Source organism: Dromiciops gliroides, chromosome 2, assembly GCF_019393635.1.
Source record: "Dromiciops gliroides isolate mDroGli1 chromosome 2, mDroGli1.pri, whole genome shotgun sequence".
Lineage (NCBI taxonomy): Eukaryota > Metazoa > Chordata > Mammalia > Microbiotheria > Microbiotheriidae > Dromiciops > Dromiciops gliroides.
In genome coordinates, this window is record NC_057862.1 from 25,807,490 (window position 1) to 25,827,522 (window position 20,033).

At 42.5% G+C, this 20,033-nt stretch overlaps 1 protein-coding gene across 1 annotated transcript in view; it reads left to right on the forward strand.

Annotated features, from left to right (window-relative positions):
• REEP3 (receptor accessory protein 3) overlaps positions 1–20,033 on the forward strand; it is an 83,413-nt gene that overhangs the window by 40,927 nt on the left and 22,453 nt on the right. Inside the window, exons 3-5 of the mRNA XM_043983812.1 lie at positions 10,727–10,803; positions 11,585–11,705; positions 11,865–11,978. Coding sequence (XP_043839747.1) covers positions 10,727–10,803; positions 11,585–11,705; positions 11,865–11,978 — 312 coding nt within the window. The remainder of the gene's footprint in view (positions 1–10,726; positions 10,804–11,584; positions 11,706–11,864; positions 11,979–20,033) is intronic.

The following is a 20,033-nucleotide window of genomic DNA, read 5'->3' on the forward strand; positions in this document are numbered from 1 at the left end:
GCCAGCGTCTCGTCTTCTCCAGGAAGCGGCTCTTGGTGCCATCTCCGTACCTCCCTTCTGTGGATGATTCGCTCTTTCTCCTCTAGGTAATTTGCACAGACCTGTTTGCCAGTTGTCACTCCCATTAGAGTGCAAACTCCTCAAGGGCAGGGACTGTCTTTTGCCTTTCTTTGTATCCCCAGAATGTAACACGATGTCTGGCACATCGTCCGTGCCAAGGGCAGCACTAGGGCAAGAGGGGTCCGTACGGTGCGGCATCAAGACTGGATGCTAAGGCCTCCCAGAAAGACGAAAGGCCATGACTCAGTTTTCATCAGAAGGGCCTGATGTGACAGCTGTTGGGAGCAGATATCTTGTTAGGATCCAGGTGGGCAGAAGGAGGAAGACAAATGAGAATTGAAAAAACCGAGACGGGAGTGGAGAGGTGTCAAAAGTGACTTCCAGTTCCTAGACTTAGAGCCAGAGGTGAGGAAGGAATGCACTCCACCCATTGGCTGATGTCAGTTTGTGAACAGAATCCTAGGCCTGGGACCCTGAGATGAGGGAAGTTTAGTAGGACTTAATGGCTAGAACACTGAGGCGGTAAAGGCAAGAACATAGTAAGTCTACAAGGGTAGACTGGAGGCATATTGTAAAAGGCTTTTAAAATGCCCAGCTGATGAGGGTATATCATGCTAGAAGTGACAGGGAGCCATGGAGGAATATTGAGTGGAGGAGTGCCCCCGCCACCTTTTTACTTTGCAGAAATTATTCTGGCAGCTCTGCTGACTAAAGACTCATTGACATGGCACTTTTAATCTTTGCCAAGGTCTACATGCAGTTGTTTCAATGATGCAAGAAACCTATTTTTATACTCAGTCGTCACTACTTTCTCACTAACGTTCTCTGTTTCTATGTAGTTTTCACTATTTTTATTGACTTGCACTTAGTGATAACTAAGCCTCTAGAAGTTGTTACTGATGTTGTCACTCATAACCTTGTGATGATACTAAATACTGAGTGAAAGCTTCTCTTGAATATGCTCGTAGTCAACTCTTTTGTCTAGTTCTCAAGAAAGAATGGTCATTTTTCACTGCCCGTTGTGCTAGTTGTTCTCTTTGGGTCAAAAAGAGTTCATTTTTATTAAACTAAGAAAATACATAGCAAAATTAAATCTGAAATCTTTTCTGAAATGATGTGAACTAGAGACGTCTCCTTGCTTCATCATTTATGGACAGTCATAGCCAGTGGTAGAGGCCTGAGCTAGGCACCAGTGCCATGGAACACAGCTTATTGATAGGAAACTCAGCACTTGTGCCTGTTCACTTTCCAGCACTCACTCAGGCTTAAAATAGCCTCTGATCCCCTGGGAGAAGGAAGCAAAGGATGCCATCACATGACCGTCTGGGTTGGCTCCAGACTAAAATGCCAAGAAGGTTTTGTAAGCCTTGTGGGGTCCAAGGAAGAATTAAGGCAAGTAGAGACATGTTCAGTTGCCTAGGCATGGCTGTGACCCATATAAATAACCCTAGGGTGCCCAGTGCACTTCCAATGGCTTTTGAATTTTAAGATGAATCATTATGAATGTTTTTCATTTAAAGTATTAAAGTTTTATAAATAGATTAGCTTTGTTATTTCAGTGATTTTAAGCTTCAGAAGTATTCCATGAGTAACTTTCTAAGTATTTGTTGTAAATTACATTTCCATGGTTTTTACACGCTTTAAAATGAGGTGAAAAAAAATGAGATGAAAAGTATAAGTTAGAAAATGCATAACATTTTGGATAAAGCTATAGGCTTGGACTCAGAAAGACCTAAGCTGAAATCATAGCCTCAGACATATACTAGCTATGTGACCCTGGGCAAGTCACTTAACCACAGTTTGCCTACTGTAAAATTTGCATTATAATAGCACCTCACAGGTTGTTGTGATAATACTTGTAAAGTGTTAGTGCAGTGCCTGACACATAGTAGGCATTTAATAAATGCTTGTTCACCTTTTCAGACTTTGTATGATCAGTTTCAATTATCAGGATGAAATAGTTATAAAGTTACTTAAAATAATATACAGTTATGCTTATCCAGAGAATACTCCTCAATGATTTGGTTCACAGTTGAGAACTATGAATTACATTTTTTTAAAAACCATATACAGCCAAGGCAGATGTCACAAGGTCTGTTCTCTTGGACTCTGTTCAGTATCAGTAGCAGATGCTGTCTTTCCTGACTCAAATCTGCTTTTTAAATTTAGAGTGGGATCACACTGCTGCCCACCCCTTGGTCAGCCCTTCTGACACTTCCAGATGGCTTTGCTGGCCTCCTGTCCACTTGCTGACAGATGCCTGACCTCCTGTCCACTCACTGGACACCCTCCTTGGTCTCTGCTATACCTGGAGACAAATCCCCGGCTCTCTGCCCTTTCACACCATTTGCTGGCTTGGGCTTTGGACTGAGTGCCTACCTAGTACCTGGCACCCAGTGCACGTGGTGAAACAGTAACCATCGAACACATCGCCTTGGACACCTGACAGATGAACTGCATCAGCCGGGTCGTTTAGTTAATGCAATATCAGTGACCCAGATGAGGGGATGGAGAAAAGAGACCCAACGGTACTAGGAATCCTGCAGGAAGAGCCCAGGGGGATGGTCTAGAAGGAGAAGCCGCTGATTCGTGTCAGATCCATCTCATTTCCCCTAGATTTCAGCAGTCTTTCCTGTTCTTGTGTGTGCCTAATGATTTTCATGTCTTCCCCCCCAAAAAGGACCCCTGCCCTCAAGGATCCTGCATGCTAATTTAACCAGTTTGGGGCAAGGCGGGCTCAGTTTGTGTCTACATTGTCCACGACAGGGCCTCGAATGGAGTGAAGTCGTCAGGCTTCATTATTAGTAGCCATTGAGCATTGGTATTAAAGAGTCCCTCTATTTGGGTAGCAGCCTGGTGGGAATCCTTGAAAACCTTGCCCAGTTTTCTCCATGCAGCCTCATTCTCCTGTTCAGTTCACACAGGGGTAGATACACCTTGAGTTACTGTAGAATCAAGAGTGAAAAGAGACCCATTGCTAAAAGAGCAGCAGCAGCAGCTAATGCCAGGAGAACAGTGTTTGGAGGGCAAGAGTTGGGTTCTGCTTGTGACCTTCACTCACCTCCTCAGTTGTGAGCTTCTACAGCGCTTTAAAAGCCAGGCTTTCATTGCACTTCTTTCTTTTCTTCCTCTGGCTTAGTTTTGGATATTTACATGGAGTATTGCTTTTCGTGATTGCTCTAGGTCAGGGCTTCTTACACTTTTTCCACTTGTAGCCCCTTTTCACTGGCGAAATTTTCATATGACCCTGGGTATAGAGGTGTATAAAATTGGTATACAAATCAAACATTTACTGCCAAATTTTTTAAGACTCCCACATTCAGTTACTCGATCCCACGTGAGATTGCGACCCACAGTTTTAGAAACTTTGCTCTAGAGCATGGCTCGACAAACTTCAGCCTCAACTCCTAGCTGCTTTTGTACCACCCATGAGCCAAGAATAGGTTTAACATTTGGGGGGTGAGTGGGGGGTTTATTATATTTTAAAATGTAAAAACCTTTCTTAGCTTGGACTGTATAAAAACAAGGAACAGGCCAAATTTGGCCCTTGGGCCAGAATTCGCTGACCCCTGCTGTAGAATTAAAACATGTTCTGATTATTTAAGACATTTAAGAAATATTCCTATTCAGAATCCCATGTTTCTAGATTGTCTTTTGAGAGATGCATCTTTTTTTAACCTTGACTGTTGTTTCTCCTATATCCTTTAAAGAAAACTTTAAGTGGCCTTGAAGTCAGCTTTTAATAAAAGCTTTGCTAGCTTAATCCTTTACTGTCACATCACTACCAAGTTCATTAGTGGACCCAGGGAAGTCATATATTCCTAAGGTTAAAGTTTGTGGTTACTGCTGTGGATGACATATAAGCTTTCATTAAGATCCCTTGTCATTCTTCACTGGCTTCCACCTTATTTGAATTAAGTTATGGATGTCATTGCTCATCTCATCACCTTGACAAAAAGGACCCAGAGTTCACTCTGAAGTTCCAAGAAAAGTATTAGCAAAGAATCATTCAGCAAAGAAAATATCCATGAAATTGTAGCATCTGATTTTCAGAAAATTTAAATCAGGGATTGAAGTTAGTACTCAAGATGACTCAATTAGTACCTTTTTCTTACAAAAAGAATGTGTTCCTGGATGTAATTCTGTTACATAATTCTTTACAACCTTGAGATAATATCCAGGTTTTATTTGTAGAAAGTGCACTATACATTTTACAGGACCCCAGCTACACCTCAAAGATAATAATTCCAAGAGGGCAAAGTGGTGAGGGTGGGCATTTCAGTACGACAGGCAGTAAACATTTATTAAGCACCTGCTGTGTGCCCTCAGGCATTCTGCTAAGTGCTGGGAGTACAAAGAAAGCCAAGATTGCTCAGTAAGCATTTATTAAGCACCTGCTATGTTCCAGGCACTGTAAATGCCAGGCCTTCCTCCCAAGGAACTGACATTCTAGCTGGGGAGACGACATGAAAATAGTTCTAAACAATATACAGACAAGATCTAGACAGGATATTTTGGAGATCATAAGCAGAGAATGCACATTCGGGATAATCGGGAAAGGCCTCCTTTTGAAGGTTGGATTTTAACTGGAACTAGAAGGAATCTTGGAGACGAAGATGAGTAAGGAGAGAGTTCCAGGCCTGGAGGACAGCCAGAAAAAGTGCCCAGAGCCAAGAGATGGAGAACAGGCAGGAGGCCAGTGTCACTGGGTCACAGAATATACTGGGAGGTACGGTGTGTTACAAAGATGTCAGAAGACTGGAAATGTATAGGGGAGGCTGGGTTATGAAGGATTTAGAACACCAACCAGAGGAGTTTGTATTTGATCCTCGGGGTGACAGGACCCCACTGGAGTTCACTAAACCAGGGTGGGTGGAGGGGGCGGGGGTGGTGCTGGATAATATGCTTAGGCCTGCACTTTAAGAAGATCTCCTTGGCATTTGAATGCAGCATGGACTGAAATGGGGAGAGACTTGTGGCAGGGAGACCAGCCAGCAAGCCGTTAAAATAGTCCAGGCATGAAATGATGGCCATATCAGAGGAGGGAGAGGGGTATAAGTGACAGCTTAGGAAGGTAAAATCCACAGGCCTTGGCAGCTAGTTGAGTGTGATGGAGGTGAGAGGGGGCTAAGGGAATAGTTGAGGATGACACTTCACTTATGAGCCTGGGTGAACAGGGTGCTGGGGGATCCCTCAATACTAAGGGAAGTTAAGAGGAGGAAAGGGGTTTGAGGGGAAAGATAATGAGTTCAGTTTGGGATGTGTTGAATTTAAGATGTCCCTGGATGGTTGGCGATGCAAGACTGGAGATCAAAGAGAGGTTAGGATTAGATAGGTAAATTTGAAGATTATCAGATGGTTTCAGAAAAGCCTGGGAAGACCTATATGAACCAATGCAAAGTGAAGTGAGTAGAACCAAAAAAGCATTGCTCATAGTAGCAGCAGTATTGTAAGCATGATGAGCTATGAAAGACTTATCTACTCTGATCAAGACAATGATCCAAGATCATTCCAAAGAACTTGCTATGGAAAATGCTATCCATCTCCAGAGAGAGAATTGATGAACTCTTAAGTGCAGATTGAAGTATACTTTTTTCACTTTATTTTTCTTGCTTTCTTTCTTTTTTTTTTTTTTTTTTGCAACATGGCTAATATGGGAATATATTTTACATGATTTCACATGTATAATTGATATATTACTTGCTTTCTCAATGGGTGGGGGTGGTGCTAGAGGGAAGGAGAGAATTTAGATCTTAATTTTTTCATCAGCACAGAGATAATAATTAAATTTATGGGAACTCTTGAGATCATACTACAGAGCAATGGGCCAGCAAACTGCCCCACAGGCCAGATTTGGCCTGCTGACTATTTTTGTATAGCCAGCAAGAGCCAGGAATGTTTTTTAACATTTTTAAATGGTTGGGGAAAAATCAAAAGAAGAATAGTATTTCATGATCCATAAAAATTATATGAAATTCACATTTTAGTGTCGTTAAATAAAGTTATAAGGGAACACAGTCATGTTCATTAGTCGTTGTTCATTTCAGTATTGTCTATGGTTGCTCTTGCTCCTCAAGGCAGAGGCAAGTGGTTACGAAACAAGACTGGATGTGGTGCTCTTATCCCTTCGCATGGCTGCCCACTGCACTCTAAAGTGAAGTGATGTAGTCATAACCCTGGTGCATTGTAGGTGCTACATATATCACGATAACAGGATATTTTATTTTGTTACCAGTGCATATCCATCATGTCAAAACAAGAAGAGAGGAGACAAGATTTTATTTTCACCTTTTTGAGCTCAGGGCTACTATTGAAATTTTTCTGAACAAGGTGAATCACCTTCAGCCACTATTGTCAAACACCAAAGAACTTTGGAAATGAGCTTTGGCTGCAGAATTGATAACGTTTCTTAATTTATTCAGCCAAAAATTAAAAAAGCAGAACAGCACTTGAATGTGAAATTTATATTGTAATATCAATGACAATAATCAATGACAACTAATGTTTGAATCACAAGTAATGTCAAGCTGGTTTATACACTTCTCATGTCGTCAAAGTTCAAATGAGAAACAAGATCTCCATTCTGACCCAAATTTGCAGCAGATAATATTACAACTGGGTACAGTACCAACAGCATTTTTTGTACTTTGATGCAAGTGCAAAAGAAATTTCCATATTTCAAAATCCATTTAACCGTTCAGTTGAGTAGATTCCACCTCCCCTTCAGTGGGAAGAATTTAATCTGCAATGTAATGACATGCTAAAAAGCAAAGATCAAGAAAAAAAATCTAATAGAATTCTAACAATGCCTCCCTAGCTTTGAATATGTTCAATTAAAATTATGTGCTTGTGGATTGGTATTGGCCTTTTTGGCAGCATCTCTTTCTGTAAAGAGAGATTTTCAAAGATAAAATGCACAAAATCCCATTGCTGATCAGCATTAACAGATGGATGTTTACAATCAGTTTTGATGATAGGGAACACTAATTTTGAATCCCCATTTAAGCAAAATGTTATTCTCCCCTCCCCCGCAAAAAATTACATTCTTGTCATTAGTATACCTGTACTACAATACATTTTAATCAGTTGTTATATTTTGAATTTCATTAGCAAAAATATTTGTGGAAATGTTTTGTCATTATAAAAATAGCTAAATAAGATAGTTACTATCTGACCCTTTTACTGACCCAGGACAGAGAGCTCTGTGAGAGACACTCCCAGTTAATGGGCATGTCTTCACTGAGGAGCCAGTGAAGGAGACTGGGAAAGGACAGTCAGGTAGAAAGAGAACCAAGAGCCAGAATGGTATCCCAGTAACCTAGAGATTAGAGTGCAATCAGCAATGTCCAAGGCAGGCTTCAGAGAAGTCAGAAAGGTTGAGGGTTGGGGCTGGGAGGAGGCCATTAGATTTTACAATTAAGAAATTGCTCCTAAACTTGGAGAGAACAGTTTAAATTTAATGATGAAATTGCAAGCCAGAATGCAGAGAATGAAGAGTGAGGGGAAAGGAAGTGGAAGCACCTATTGTAGATGGCCTTCTCAAGGAGTTTAGCTATAAAAGGGAGGGAGAGATATGGCATCAAGTAGACAAGGAAAGCCCAAAGAAGACAAGTGAGAGTGTTGGGAGGCTGGCAGGGGCGCTCCGCTGGAGAGGAGAGGGTGCAGTGGGGTCAGTTGGACATGTGGAGGGTTTAACTTGGCAAGGATAAGGGCCACTTCATTGTATGATGCAGGGGTGAAGGCTGAGGCATCTGGGTGATGGGAAATGAGCAGGGACAAAGAGGGAGCTTTTGGAATGGCCTCGGGTTTTGTTGTAAAATAGGAGACGAGGGTCTCGGCTGAGAGGGGGCAAAAAGGGAGCCATTGTGGAGAGACAGTTGCTGAGAGAGGTAAAAGGTTTGTCTTGGAACAGTAGGAGCCCCGTTGAGGTTTTGTAACATAAATTTATAGTGGGCCCAGTCAGCACAATTGTGAGATTTTCTCCAGCTTTGCTCAGCAGATGTGTAAGCAAAGGCTGGGGGTGTTGGGATTGATCCAAGGCTGAAGTTGTGTAGGGCAAGTGTGAGCATACAATAGAGGAGAGAAAAGGACAGGAGATGCTCGATCTTGGTCACAAAGGGGTCAATAGAGGGAAAGAAGGAGAATGTGGCCAGTTCAGGGGTGATGGCCTAGGGAAAAACTGAAGGTCATAGTGTAGACCAAGAATAGGATTTGGGGTTGCAAGGCAGAAGGAGAGGTGAAATGACAATAGATCGAGATCGGATAAGGGAAATTCAGAATTCGTAAACATGGAAGTGGTGTATTTGTGAGGGAGGACAAGGAAAAGACAAGACCATTTTCTGTGTGTCGCTGAGGTGAGATGGAGGATTAATCATGAGGAAGCTTGGTTAGGGTGAGCTTGGGGTATTTGAGGGAGTATTGATATGTGTGTGTGTGTAAACATATGTACATATTGAAGTCCCCCAGGATGGGGGCAGGAGTCGAGGAGGAAAAAGAGACTGGGAGCCAGGTACTGAACTCATTGAGGAAAAAAAAGGGGGTGTCCTGGAGGGTGCTCAACAAGAGCTACCAGAAGTTTGATTGGATAGTAAATAGGGATTGAATGAACCTCAGAGGCGGAGAGGTTGCTTAGTGATGGGAGAGGCAGATCCTAGAAATGGCAATGGGAAGCAAGGAGTATTCCCATTCCTCCCCACCCTGACCTCACCTCAACAATTGAGACATGGGGAATGAGTGATAATGTAGCCAGTGCTGGAAAGAGAAGCCAAGTCTTAGCCAGAAGATAGAGGGAAAGGAAAGGGGGAAAAAAGCTAGATGAAAGCAAATTTATTGCCTATGGAGCAGGCATTCAAGAGAGCACAGTGGAAGGGATGGGTAGCTTTAGAGTGTGACATTGTTGGGGTTGGGTTGAAAGGAATTGGAATGAGGGATTAAGTGGTAAGGTTCAAGGGATAGGATTTGAATGATGACATCTGGGAGTTCAGAATCATTGGGATGGGGAGCAATGAGTTTAGATAGGTTTTCCAAACTACACAAAGGCTCACATATAAGGAGATGGGATGCTCAGATCAAGGAACAGTCCGTTGTGACCAGTTTGGTTTGAAGATCATATGTGTGAGGCGGAAACGAGCCACCTAACAAGGTAAGGGTTTCTATGGCAAACTAAGGAGTTTGTATCTTATTGTGGAGGCAGTAGGGTTCCAAGAACAGAGTGGCTTTGACAGTAGATCAGAGGAGAGGGAGAAAGAGCCAGCAGTGACCAGGGTCCTGTGAACAGAGAGAGGACCAGGGGAAGGAATGGGACTGAGTCTTTGAAGCTGGAAAGCCAAGGCCACAGCGCCCGGGGCAGATCGTATGTATGTTGTCTAATACCCAGTCACAGTAAGTTGAGTCACCGGGAGATGACTTTGCTTGCTTCCTAGCCTGTTCACATGCATACTTCAAAGTTCCCTTTGGCCAGATATCATCATAGCCTGATTCCAGACTGTGGCATCTGGCATCTCTCACGTTAACTATTAACCCCCAGCTTTGGTTTCACATACAAATTCAATAAAGATACCATCCATGCCTTTCTGTAAGTTATTGATAACGTCCCAGTCACTTGGGTGCGCCCCATGGAAGCATCCTCTTTTAGGTTGATATTAGGCCTTTCATGGTTTCAAATCTAATAATTGCATCTAAGCAATAGCATCTAGCCCCCACCTATTTTCTTTATAGCAATTAGTTTGAGACACTTTCAGACGATAAACTACAACTTAGCTAAGCTCTTTCTGTTTAGGAACCCAACGAGAAAGAGAAATCACATTGTCTGGTATGGCCTACTTGTGGAGAAGCCACACGGGCGTTTTGTGATCACCATGTTTCGTGATGGACGGTCACTTACTCTCTCTTTAAGAGTACATTTGGGGGAGCAGCTAGGTGGCGCAATGGATAAGGCACTAGCCTTGGATTCAGGAGGACCTGAGTTCAAACCCAGCCTCAGACACTTACTAGCTGTGTGACCCTGGGCAAGTCACTTAAACCCCATTGCCCTGCAAAAAAAAAAAAAAAAAAGAGTACATTTGGGAATATGATGTCAGCCTCCGGTCCTGGGGTTTGCAGGTGCCAGTCTCATTCCTTCCTTGAAAATCTGGGTATTTGCCCTGCTCCAGTCCTGTGGTACCTCTCTGGCTCTCCAAGGAATTTAAAAAAATCACACACAGTAGCTCATGTGGGTCAGAGACAAAGGAACAAGGGGCTCTTTTCTCTCTCCTACGCTGTTGTCAGTGAGAGGATAGAGAAAAAGAAATCCTTGGAAAAGGAGGGTGATGTCCAAAAAAGCCTCAACAAAACATTGAAGAAAAAGGGAAGTAATGTGAGTGAATATCGTTATTAAATAACCAGTGGTGATAAAGAAGTAATTGAACTTCCAGACAATTCTAGAAATGTCTTATATTCTAGAAAGGTGATCCACTATGCTTCTGATGTCTGTTTTGTGCCCTGGTACATTAGACATCAGAGCCACCCATTGTTCTTCTCCTCCCTGATGTGAGAACACTTAGAGAAACTGAACAAATGCTCATCTTTACTTGCTCTTTCTACTCGGACAGATTTTAAATGACATAGGATTTTTAATTGGAAACCCTTTTTTAAAGAAACCTCAATAATCTACCTTTGCTATTCTCAGGTTCGTTGGATGATGTACTGGATCGTTTTTGCCCTTTATACCGTGATTGAAACATTGGCAGACCTAACCGTTGCTTGGTAAGTTCTGAGACTGAAAACACATTGGCCCTTCAGGGGCCAGAGACCTTCCTTATTTGAATAGCAGATTCTTTAATTAACTGATCATAGTCAGGTTCCCTGATTTCTCTGAGCCCGTTTTCTTGTTGGTAAAATAGGATGTCAAGTGAAATAATGAGTGAAAGTGTATTTGAATCAGGATAAAGCTACAGATAAGATGGTGGTATTGTCATTGTTATTCCTGAAAACCAAAGCCTTTTCTAGTTTAATATTTCCTTTGAGTTTTGTTGGCTTGGGGTTTTGCAAAGAAAAATTCTGGTTACAAGCAGCCATTTTTTTTTGTTTGTTTTGTTTTTGTTTTTTCAGGGCAATGAGGGTTAAGTGACTTGCCCAGGATCACACAGCTAGTAAGTGTCAAGTGTCTGAGGCGGGATTTGGACTCAGGTCCTCCTGAATCCAAGGCCAGTGCTTTATCCACTGTGCCACCTAGCTGCCCCCCAGCCATTTTATTTTGTTCATCCACTTTGGGTATTAAGTTAATTGGTTCTTTTTAAAAGAGTAAAGAAAGTATCTATTATTCTCTCTCTCTCCGACCCCCTCCATATGGTGAATGGAATTATAAAATCTGGAGAAAAATCCAGATTTGGTCTCTGCTACAAACACCATGAGGTTCTTTTTAACTGCTAGCAAGGAAGAATCTTCAGTATACAGAAACCAAGGACACGTTATAAATAGAAATTTTCTGTGAATAGTATTAGGCATTTCCTAAATATCGAATGGCTTTCTAACATTTCCTGGACAGGTTTCCCTTGTACTATGAGATGAAGATTGCTTTTGTTATTTGGCTGCTCTCTCCATACACCCGAGGGGCAAGTTTAATCTACAGGAAGTTCCTTCACCCACTACTTTCTTCAAAGGAAAGGGTAAGAGATGAGACAAATTTGGCAAAACTTTTCAATATATTAGGAGACCAAAAATTGCTTCTGTATACTCTGCAGTAACATTCTAAAATTTAAGAAACTGAAGTGGCCATGGATGCAATTTTAATGCTTTTTAAATCCCACCCCCTTCCCTTTTTTTAGGAGATTGATGATTACATTGTTCAAGCCAAAGAACGAGGTTATGAGACCATGGTAAACTTCGGTCGCCAGGGGTTAAACTTAGCAGCCACTGCTGCCGTGACTGCTGCCGTGAAGGTAACTTACAATTTCTGTGAAATGTTATATAGTAGCAGGAAGCAATGGGTAGAATAATTTAATAGATTTTCTTTAGTTATAAAGATTTTAAACTGAATTATATACTTTATATCTCCTTATGGGATGTTTGAACAAATAGTTATTTTTGAAGATGTGTAAAACTTTCATTTTTGACCTTAGTTCTTAAATTACCTCAAAATGGGTGCTGGTTGGGGCAGCTAGGTGGCACAGTGGATAGAGCACCGGCCCTGGATTCAGGAGGACCTGAGTTCAATTCCGGCCTCAGACACTTAACACTTACTAGCTGTGTGACCCTGGGCAAGTCACTTAACCCCAATTGCCTCACCCAAAAAAAAAAGGGGTGCTGGTTACTGAATCTTTAAAACACTATAAAATGAAATTTTTGTCATAACTTTTCCAAATTCCTTAACATATAAGTGGTTAGGTCCTGTCCCCTTTTGTAAAGATGACCATTCTTTCTTTCTCTGTCTTTGGTGTGGCTCTCTCTGGGTGTTAATATCTTGATAGGATTTCTGGCTTACTTCTGCTGCTCTCCTTCAATCAATTTGAGGTAACTTCTACTATTTTGTGCTTGAACTCTGTGTAGTAGCAATGACAAATGGACATTCTAATGATTTACTAATGCTATATATTTGTTGTGCTTTTGCAAGTCACATTAATGTATTCAGTAAACGTTTGCATCATAGACCTGTTTGCATGTCATAAGTGTTGCGGGTTTTATTCTTTCCAATATCAGTGCATAATCATTTCAGTATTTATTAAATCATTACATTGAATTTGTGGTTGTTAAACTGAATTGGGCCAGGTGATAACCTTACCCAACTCTTTTAGGCCTTTTCAGTACCCACGATTTAACTAGATAGGTTGTCTTGTGACTAAAACAATAACAAAATTCATAGGATGTTTTTCATTGTGAAGAGATGATTTTTATATACTTCTCAGAATAAGCTGAGCCAATAAAACGATGAGGTTTTTACTTTTTAAGACAACCCACAGTGACCCAGTTTTTCTTACTCGGTGTTACTTACTTCTAAGTATACCCAGTAGAGTGTAGAAAATGTAAATCAGATGAAATAGCATTCACTCATTCAGTAAACATTGAATGAGCTCCAGCCATGTACAAGGCATTGCATGGTACCAAGCTAAGTACAACACAGCCTCTGCCTTCACACAGTTTACAATCCAGCAGTAAGAGGTAGTAACTTAACTGGGGAGGAAATGAAAGGATGAAAATAACTAAATTTTATTAGAAAGCTCTTGCATGATTCGCCCTCTCAGAAGAGGAATCCCTGTCTGGTGATTTCTGGCTGCACCAGAATGTTTTCTTTGTTCCACAGTAGGTAGTTAGCACAGAGCTTGGCTCACCATTACCTTTCTTTTGTTTGGGGTTCCATGAGGCTCCCATTTACAGACAGTTGGCACTGGTTTGAGCAAGATCAGCAGATTCCTGTGAATTTAGGGTTCATATCAGCATCATCAATATGATTAGTAGAGGAAATTAATGCAAGAGAAAGGTCACAGTAATTAAGAAGTAGTGAGTCCAGGACAGCTAGATGGAGCAGTGGCTAAAGCTGGATTCAGGAGGACCTGAGTTCAAATTCGGCCTCAGACATTACTAGTTCTGTGACCCTGGACAAGTCACTTAGCCCTCATTTCCGCCCCCCCCCCCCAATAAAAAAAGAAGTAGTGAGTCCTCGTAGGACGTGGTTGGTTGGTAGATGAATTAAAAGCAGAAGGGAAAATGAACATCTAAAGGCAAGCTTGGGGAAGACCATTGAGGCCAAGCAGGAAGTTCAAAAGGAAATCACTTAAGCAAGCAGTGTGTTGAGTTTGGGGGAGGTCATTTATGTTTTTTTTTCCTGAGAATGTTAATTCTTCCTCAAAAACTAATTGTGAGAGAGCATTTTTTCCAGTGTCTCAGTCAGTGCTCTAAGACATGACATTTTAGAGTAGTGATCACTGGAGTTCCTCCCACACACTGATGAAGTTTTAAAAACTGAATGGAAAATGTGGTAGGACGGTGCTCTTGGAAGGGGCGGATGGTATGTTCTCATTTTCTGGAGCTATACTGATACGTTTTAGGTCCCCAGGACACCAATTTCTGTCTCCCACCAAAAGAGAGGTCAATTGAACTTTCTTCTAAAAAGGAAGTTACAGAGTTCTTTCTGGCTGCTAAGATCTGATCACCCTGGCTCCTGCATCCCTCTAGGAGCTCAGGGGACTTAAAGTCATTCTGTTGCCCTCATATCAACTTCCCCTGTATCAGGTATTTCATGCTCATGTAAGTTGAATCTAAAGACCTGCTGCTTCATCACTGATTGCTGTGATAAAATACAAAGCGAGAATGAGTTCCTCCATGGTTTGGTTTTTTCCACAAGCTTTGTTAAAAGGTAGAGCCCTCTCTCCGTATGCTCTCCTGGAGCACAGAAAAGAGGCCTATCAGACCCTACTGCCACTTCCATAGGGAGGGGAGGCCGTACCCCTCCTCAGATCTCCTGGGCCCCCCCATTAAATGGAAGAATGAATATCAAGTCACTCCTTCACCCTGGACCTGAGATGGGGCTCCGAATCCACCCTCCACTCTTAAAGCTTAAAACCTTCTCCCTTCCTCTCCATCTCCCATCCCCCTCACTCATCCCTTCTCCTGCGCCACCGGTTTGAGCGGCTGCAGTGTTCTATTTGGTTCCCTGAGACAGAACGGCTTCCTTGGTTTCCTCCTCTTACTTTGACCTACACAATTAAACAGCTGCTCCAGAGGGCTTCCTGACAATGTTAACTGATAGAGACTCTTGGCAACAGCATAACAATAGCGTATCTGTTGGCATCGATTTCTGTCGGGTTCATTTCCAATTTTGTCAAAAATATTAAACCTCCTACCCTTTAAAAAACATTTTCCTTTTTATAAAAATTCATTTTAAGTAAACAAAACCATTGCTATCTAGAGATGGCTTATAATTTTACAGGCAAATTTACATTTTTTTTCTTACTTCCAATATATACTTTGCTTACATAGTATATTGAGCCAAAATGATTTATGAAGATAAATGAATTTTTGTGATGGGCAGCAACTTAGCATTAAATTAAATGTTTAAATCATTTAATTTTTAGTGAAGCATCCTTGTGTCTGTTCTAATAATAATATTCTAACTGTCCTCCTCTGTCTGTTCAGAGCCATGTCAACTCAGATTCCAGTTTTTAAAATACCTCAGCCCTACTTGTTGGTTATGTCAGCCCCTCTGTCAAAGATCTGCCCAACAGTGAGATCCCAGGTCCTTCTAAGGACAGACACACGGATAGTGCTGCTTTGATTCATGATTATTTCCAACCATGATCCCTTTTGCCTTTTTGATCCATTTCTTAACAGTCCAGAAAAGTGTGAGGGGTAACAGACCATATTGGAAAAAGCACTAACTGGGTTCAAGTCTTGCCAATAACTTGTTTAGACATTTGACTGGGGGCTTGTCTCAGGCTCCTGGGCACCTCAAAGTTTAGATGGTTGTCAGTTGCCTCAGTGGAGGGAGTTTCCCACACCCAGCATTCCCTGCACTGATGAGATCACCAGTCCAGGCACAGACAGAAGAGTCTGTTATTCCCATACCCGCTCCCTGGAGACTTGCATCAGCTGTCACCCAGAAAAGATACGTTGGCTTTAACAACAGTCCAGGCACCAAGGAAGGCACTCCTTCATCAGATGCACCAAAACATCAGTGCAAGCACTGTGCAGACACTGCCCTGAGCAGACTGCAGCCCCTTTCAAGCTCAGGCATAATGTTCAGGAGTTGCTGAGGCAGAAACAATCCAATACCTGTTGACCATTCAAGAGCCTCTTCAAGAAGCCATGATGCAAGTTCACCTCTTTTGTCAAAGAGCCTTCCTCATATTACCACATTAATGACTCCATGTTTCTCTCAGGTGGGCAAAGTTATTGTACCCCAGTTCATCATTACATAACTCAGGGATTAGGCAACAGTAATCAGCTGTCCTCTCAGCAAGGCACGGCCACTAAAACGGTCATCAGGCCGTAGTTGATAAGGCCACCTGTTGACGTGAGTACTGTCATTTCACTTTTCCTTTATTTTCTGATATGAATTATGAAGGTGAGCCTTTGTTAATGGTGCTGGTCTCTTCCCTCCCAGGTCATCATCTCCTTCCCCTGACTCTGTGACTCAGAATCCCTTATTCCATCAAGCCCTGGCTAGGCTTTTGTTGCATCATTCATGTCTCAAACAGAGCTCATCCTTCTCCCCAAACCCAACACTTTTCCCAAGCTTCCCTATCACTGTTGGCCAGGGCATCCCCACCCTCCCATGACTTCCAAGTTGCTCTTTGTACCTCACTTCTCCTCACTGTACCTATCCAGTCAGTGGCCAAGCCTCGTCACTTGGACCCACCCTCTCCCCAGCACCCATGCTTTGGTAGCCTTCCAGCTGCCCTTCCCCCACTCCTGTTCACTTTCCATTCAGTAAGTCACCAAAGTGGTTTTTCAGATACTTGGGCCTGGCCACATTTCCCCACTACTCACCCTGTTAACTCTCTGTCACACTTATCAGGTTGGCTCCACCACACCTTTGCACTCCCTTTCACCCACTCACTGAACCAGCCAGGTCAGCCTTCATGCCTTTCCTCACACGTAACACTCTCCTGCATCCATGCCTTTTGTCTGGCTGTCCCCTGGGACTGGAATACATTCCTTCCAGTCCTCATCTTCCTTCAAAGCTCAGCTTTGCTTCAAACCTTTCTTTGCCCTTCCAACTGCTAGAGCCTCCCTCCATATTACCTTTCTTTTAAAAATATTCTGTTTAAACACATGTGCATCGGTGCTTTTCTGATAAAATGCAAACTTCTTTAGAGCATGATATGCCTCTTCTGTTGCCTTTTTAGCCCTATTGCTTAATAAATAAGTTTTTTCTGGTGTGGTTGATTGATCCTTCCAACAGAAAGCAAAATCAGTTAAGCCATTGAACAGATTTTCTAAACTAGGGGCAGCAAGCTTTTGTGGTCTGGCCTTGAAATGTGTTATACTTCCATTTTCACTGCAGCACTGCGCTGCTACCCGGGTGAACGTTGCCAGGTAACCAAACCCTGAGAAGCTCAGTTTCATTTTCAGCAAAATGAGGAGATTGAATGAAATTGTTTCTAAGGCCCCTTTCCAGCTCTGAAGGTGTTCAGAGTCTGCTACTTGAGACATGCAGATGCTTTTCATTTTTCTGACTTTGTCACTATCCTTTTAATTGATATCTTACCATCTTTTTTCCTCTCTGTTCTAGCCATGTTTTTACATTATTGCATTATTATTGTTATACATAAACATTTCCATTTTAAGTCACTGGGAGTCATGTAATTATTTGAGCCTTATTTTAAGCAGGCTTCTCTCAAATTTTGGAATGAATATCAAATCACTTCTCCACACTGGACCTGAGATAGGGCTCTGAATCCACACACCATTATTAAAGCTTAAAACCTTTGCCTTCCTCTGCATCTCCCATCCCCCTCACTCATCCCTTCTCCTGCGCCACTGGTTTGAGCGGCTACAATGTTCAACTTGGTGCTCTTGAAATAGACGTGATATGTTTTGTAGTTTTTTTCCCCAAAGAAACAACACTGATGGGCAACTGCCCATACATGAACTTTACACATTCAAAAGCTTCTCTTCGGCACTTTATTTCATTTTCAAAATAGTAAATTAGGTGATTTCCATATAGGAAAATGAAAAACCAAAATTTAGCCATTGGAGTTAGGCTTTAGAATGGATAAAGATGCTTCCCTCCTCTCTTTCACTTTTCAACAGAATCTTTGATCCATCAGTCTATGAGACACCCACCTCTGTGTGTCTTTCATTGTGTTATCTCATGACCCACTGCCCTGGTTTCTACAAAATGTTGTGGCTCTGATGGAACAACAAGGTGGTGGGGGGGGGGGGAGATCCAGCTTGAGTGCTGCTTGTGGTTAGCCAAACCCCCACCTTCAGTCATTGCTCCATCTCCTTCCCTTTCCCTCCCCCAACCCCATTCTGCAGCTCCTCTATGGGGAGCCAGCAAGGAGGTATGAGTCTCTACACAACTGGTTCATTGGAGCCCGGGGAGTCACACAGACCTTTTAAATGCCTAGTTCTTGCTCATTCAGTGTGTGCCTTTTCACATGCGTCACCAATTAAAGTACCCTAGAAATGTGAGCTAAAGGAAGAAGACCACAGATGGCTGGCCCCTGCTTTCTACTCTGCCACTGCATATGTAGCTCAGGAAACTATAGCCCTACTTTAACCTCTTAGCTTCATTTTTCTCCTTGAATCATCAAGCATATCCATAAAGAAATAGGGCAGAGTGGGCAGGCTGCTGGACTTGAGAGTCAGAAACCTGGGTTCATATTCCACTGCTGATCACTCTGATCTCTCCCAACACCTCTTAGCAACTGGACAAGTTACAAGTAGGTCGCTGTGTGCCCTGGCAGAGGCGGTACCCCCACTGATGAAATCCACAGATCCTTGATGTATGGACATGTCCTTCTAGTATAACAAAATGAAATGAGGAAAAACTTGTTTTTATAGGAACATCATTGTTTTCAATCAGGAGTAACTTGTTTTCTTTAATGGGGGATGAGACTGTGTCTGATCAGCACCTGTGATTTCACAGATGCAGAGAAAAGGTACAGAAACCCCCTCCCTCAACATGTCCACGACTTAAGAAACTTAGAGACTTGTCCGAGGCATTGAAAGTTACAGGGCCCTGCCTGCCCATGGTCTTTTAGCCCCACTAATGATCACGCCAGCATTCCTACAGCACAGACGTGTACTGGCGCATTTGGAGAATATATTAGTAGAGCACTTCCTGCCCTTCACGTTCTCTGACCAAACAATAAGGCCGTTGTGTCTGGTGCAGTCTAAGAGCAAGGCTGTCACCAACGTTCCTTGTACAGTAGACTGTGGCAAAGGCAAGACGTGAGGCCTGAGTCTTCCTTACACCAGGGTTGGTCCTGAATCCTGCACACAGTGCTGCTGCCTGTCATGATTTTAAATGATGATATTAATAAGAAGATACCAAGGCTTAAAAATAATTACTTCAAGTTAGGTAATGTATTATCTCTGTTTTACACATGGGGAACCTGGGCTTCAGATATAAAATGACTTTGCTAGGATCACATAGAATAAGGATTTGAACCTAGATCTCCTGAATCCCAAACCAGCATTCTTGCCATTATAATATGCCATTTCTCCTAACCAATTTATACTGACATAAAAAAGTAAGAGGATATCTTAATTTCTCTGAATCCCTCCTTCATTGCCTTTTTTGTTTTGTTTTATGTAGTACCCACAGATCATACTGGGTATGTCACAGATAGTAAATACCATTGGTGAACCCTATATATAAGTATAGGCCACATGGATTTAATTTGCAATCGATTTTACAAATTCCCCCATATGTTTGTGACATAGGAATGTTTCCATTATTTTGTCAGTTTAGTTTACCTAGATTTCTAGCAAATCCTACCGTATCTTCCATGCTATTTTTGGGATTCTCTTTGAACTAGGCAACAGAATTGAGCTGGATCAAATGCCCAGACTTAGGGAGCAGGAGTTAGTGGGTTGGTGTTCTGTGCCTGGCCTGTGCCCGTGCTGCTCAGCACTTTGATCAGTGACTTGAACAAAGACACGTGGTGGCCTTTGTGTCAGATTTCAGGGGATCTCAAGATGCCAGGCGACAGTCAGGATCCATAAACATCCTGACCAAGAAGGTGTTGAAGTGTTTCGATTCTAATGGCGCTGATCATGGCAGACATAAAGGGCACGTCTTTCCTTTGAGGGCAGGTGGCAGAGTGATACAGGCCACAGGAGACAGGACGAGGCAGAGATCCAGGGCAGTAGGAAATAGCCGGAGGATGTGCCCCGCCCCCCCAACTCATGTGAGCACTGGAGCTAGAGCCAGAGGACCTGGGTCCGAGTTATTTCTCTGAGATTGCCCACTCCTGACCTAGCTCAGCTTCTGACTTCCTTGGTGACTTTTCCACCTCTGCCTCAGTTGCATTTTCATTGTGGCCGTC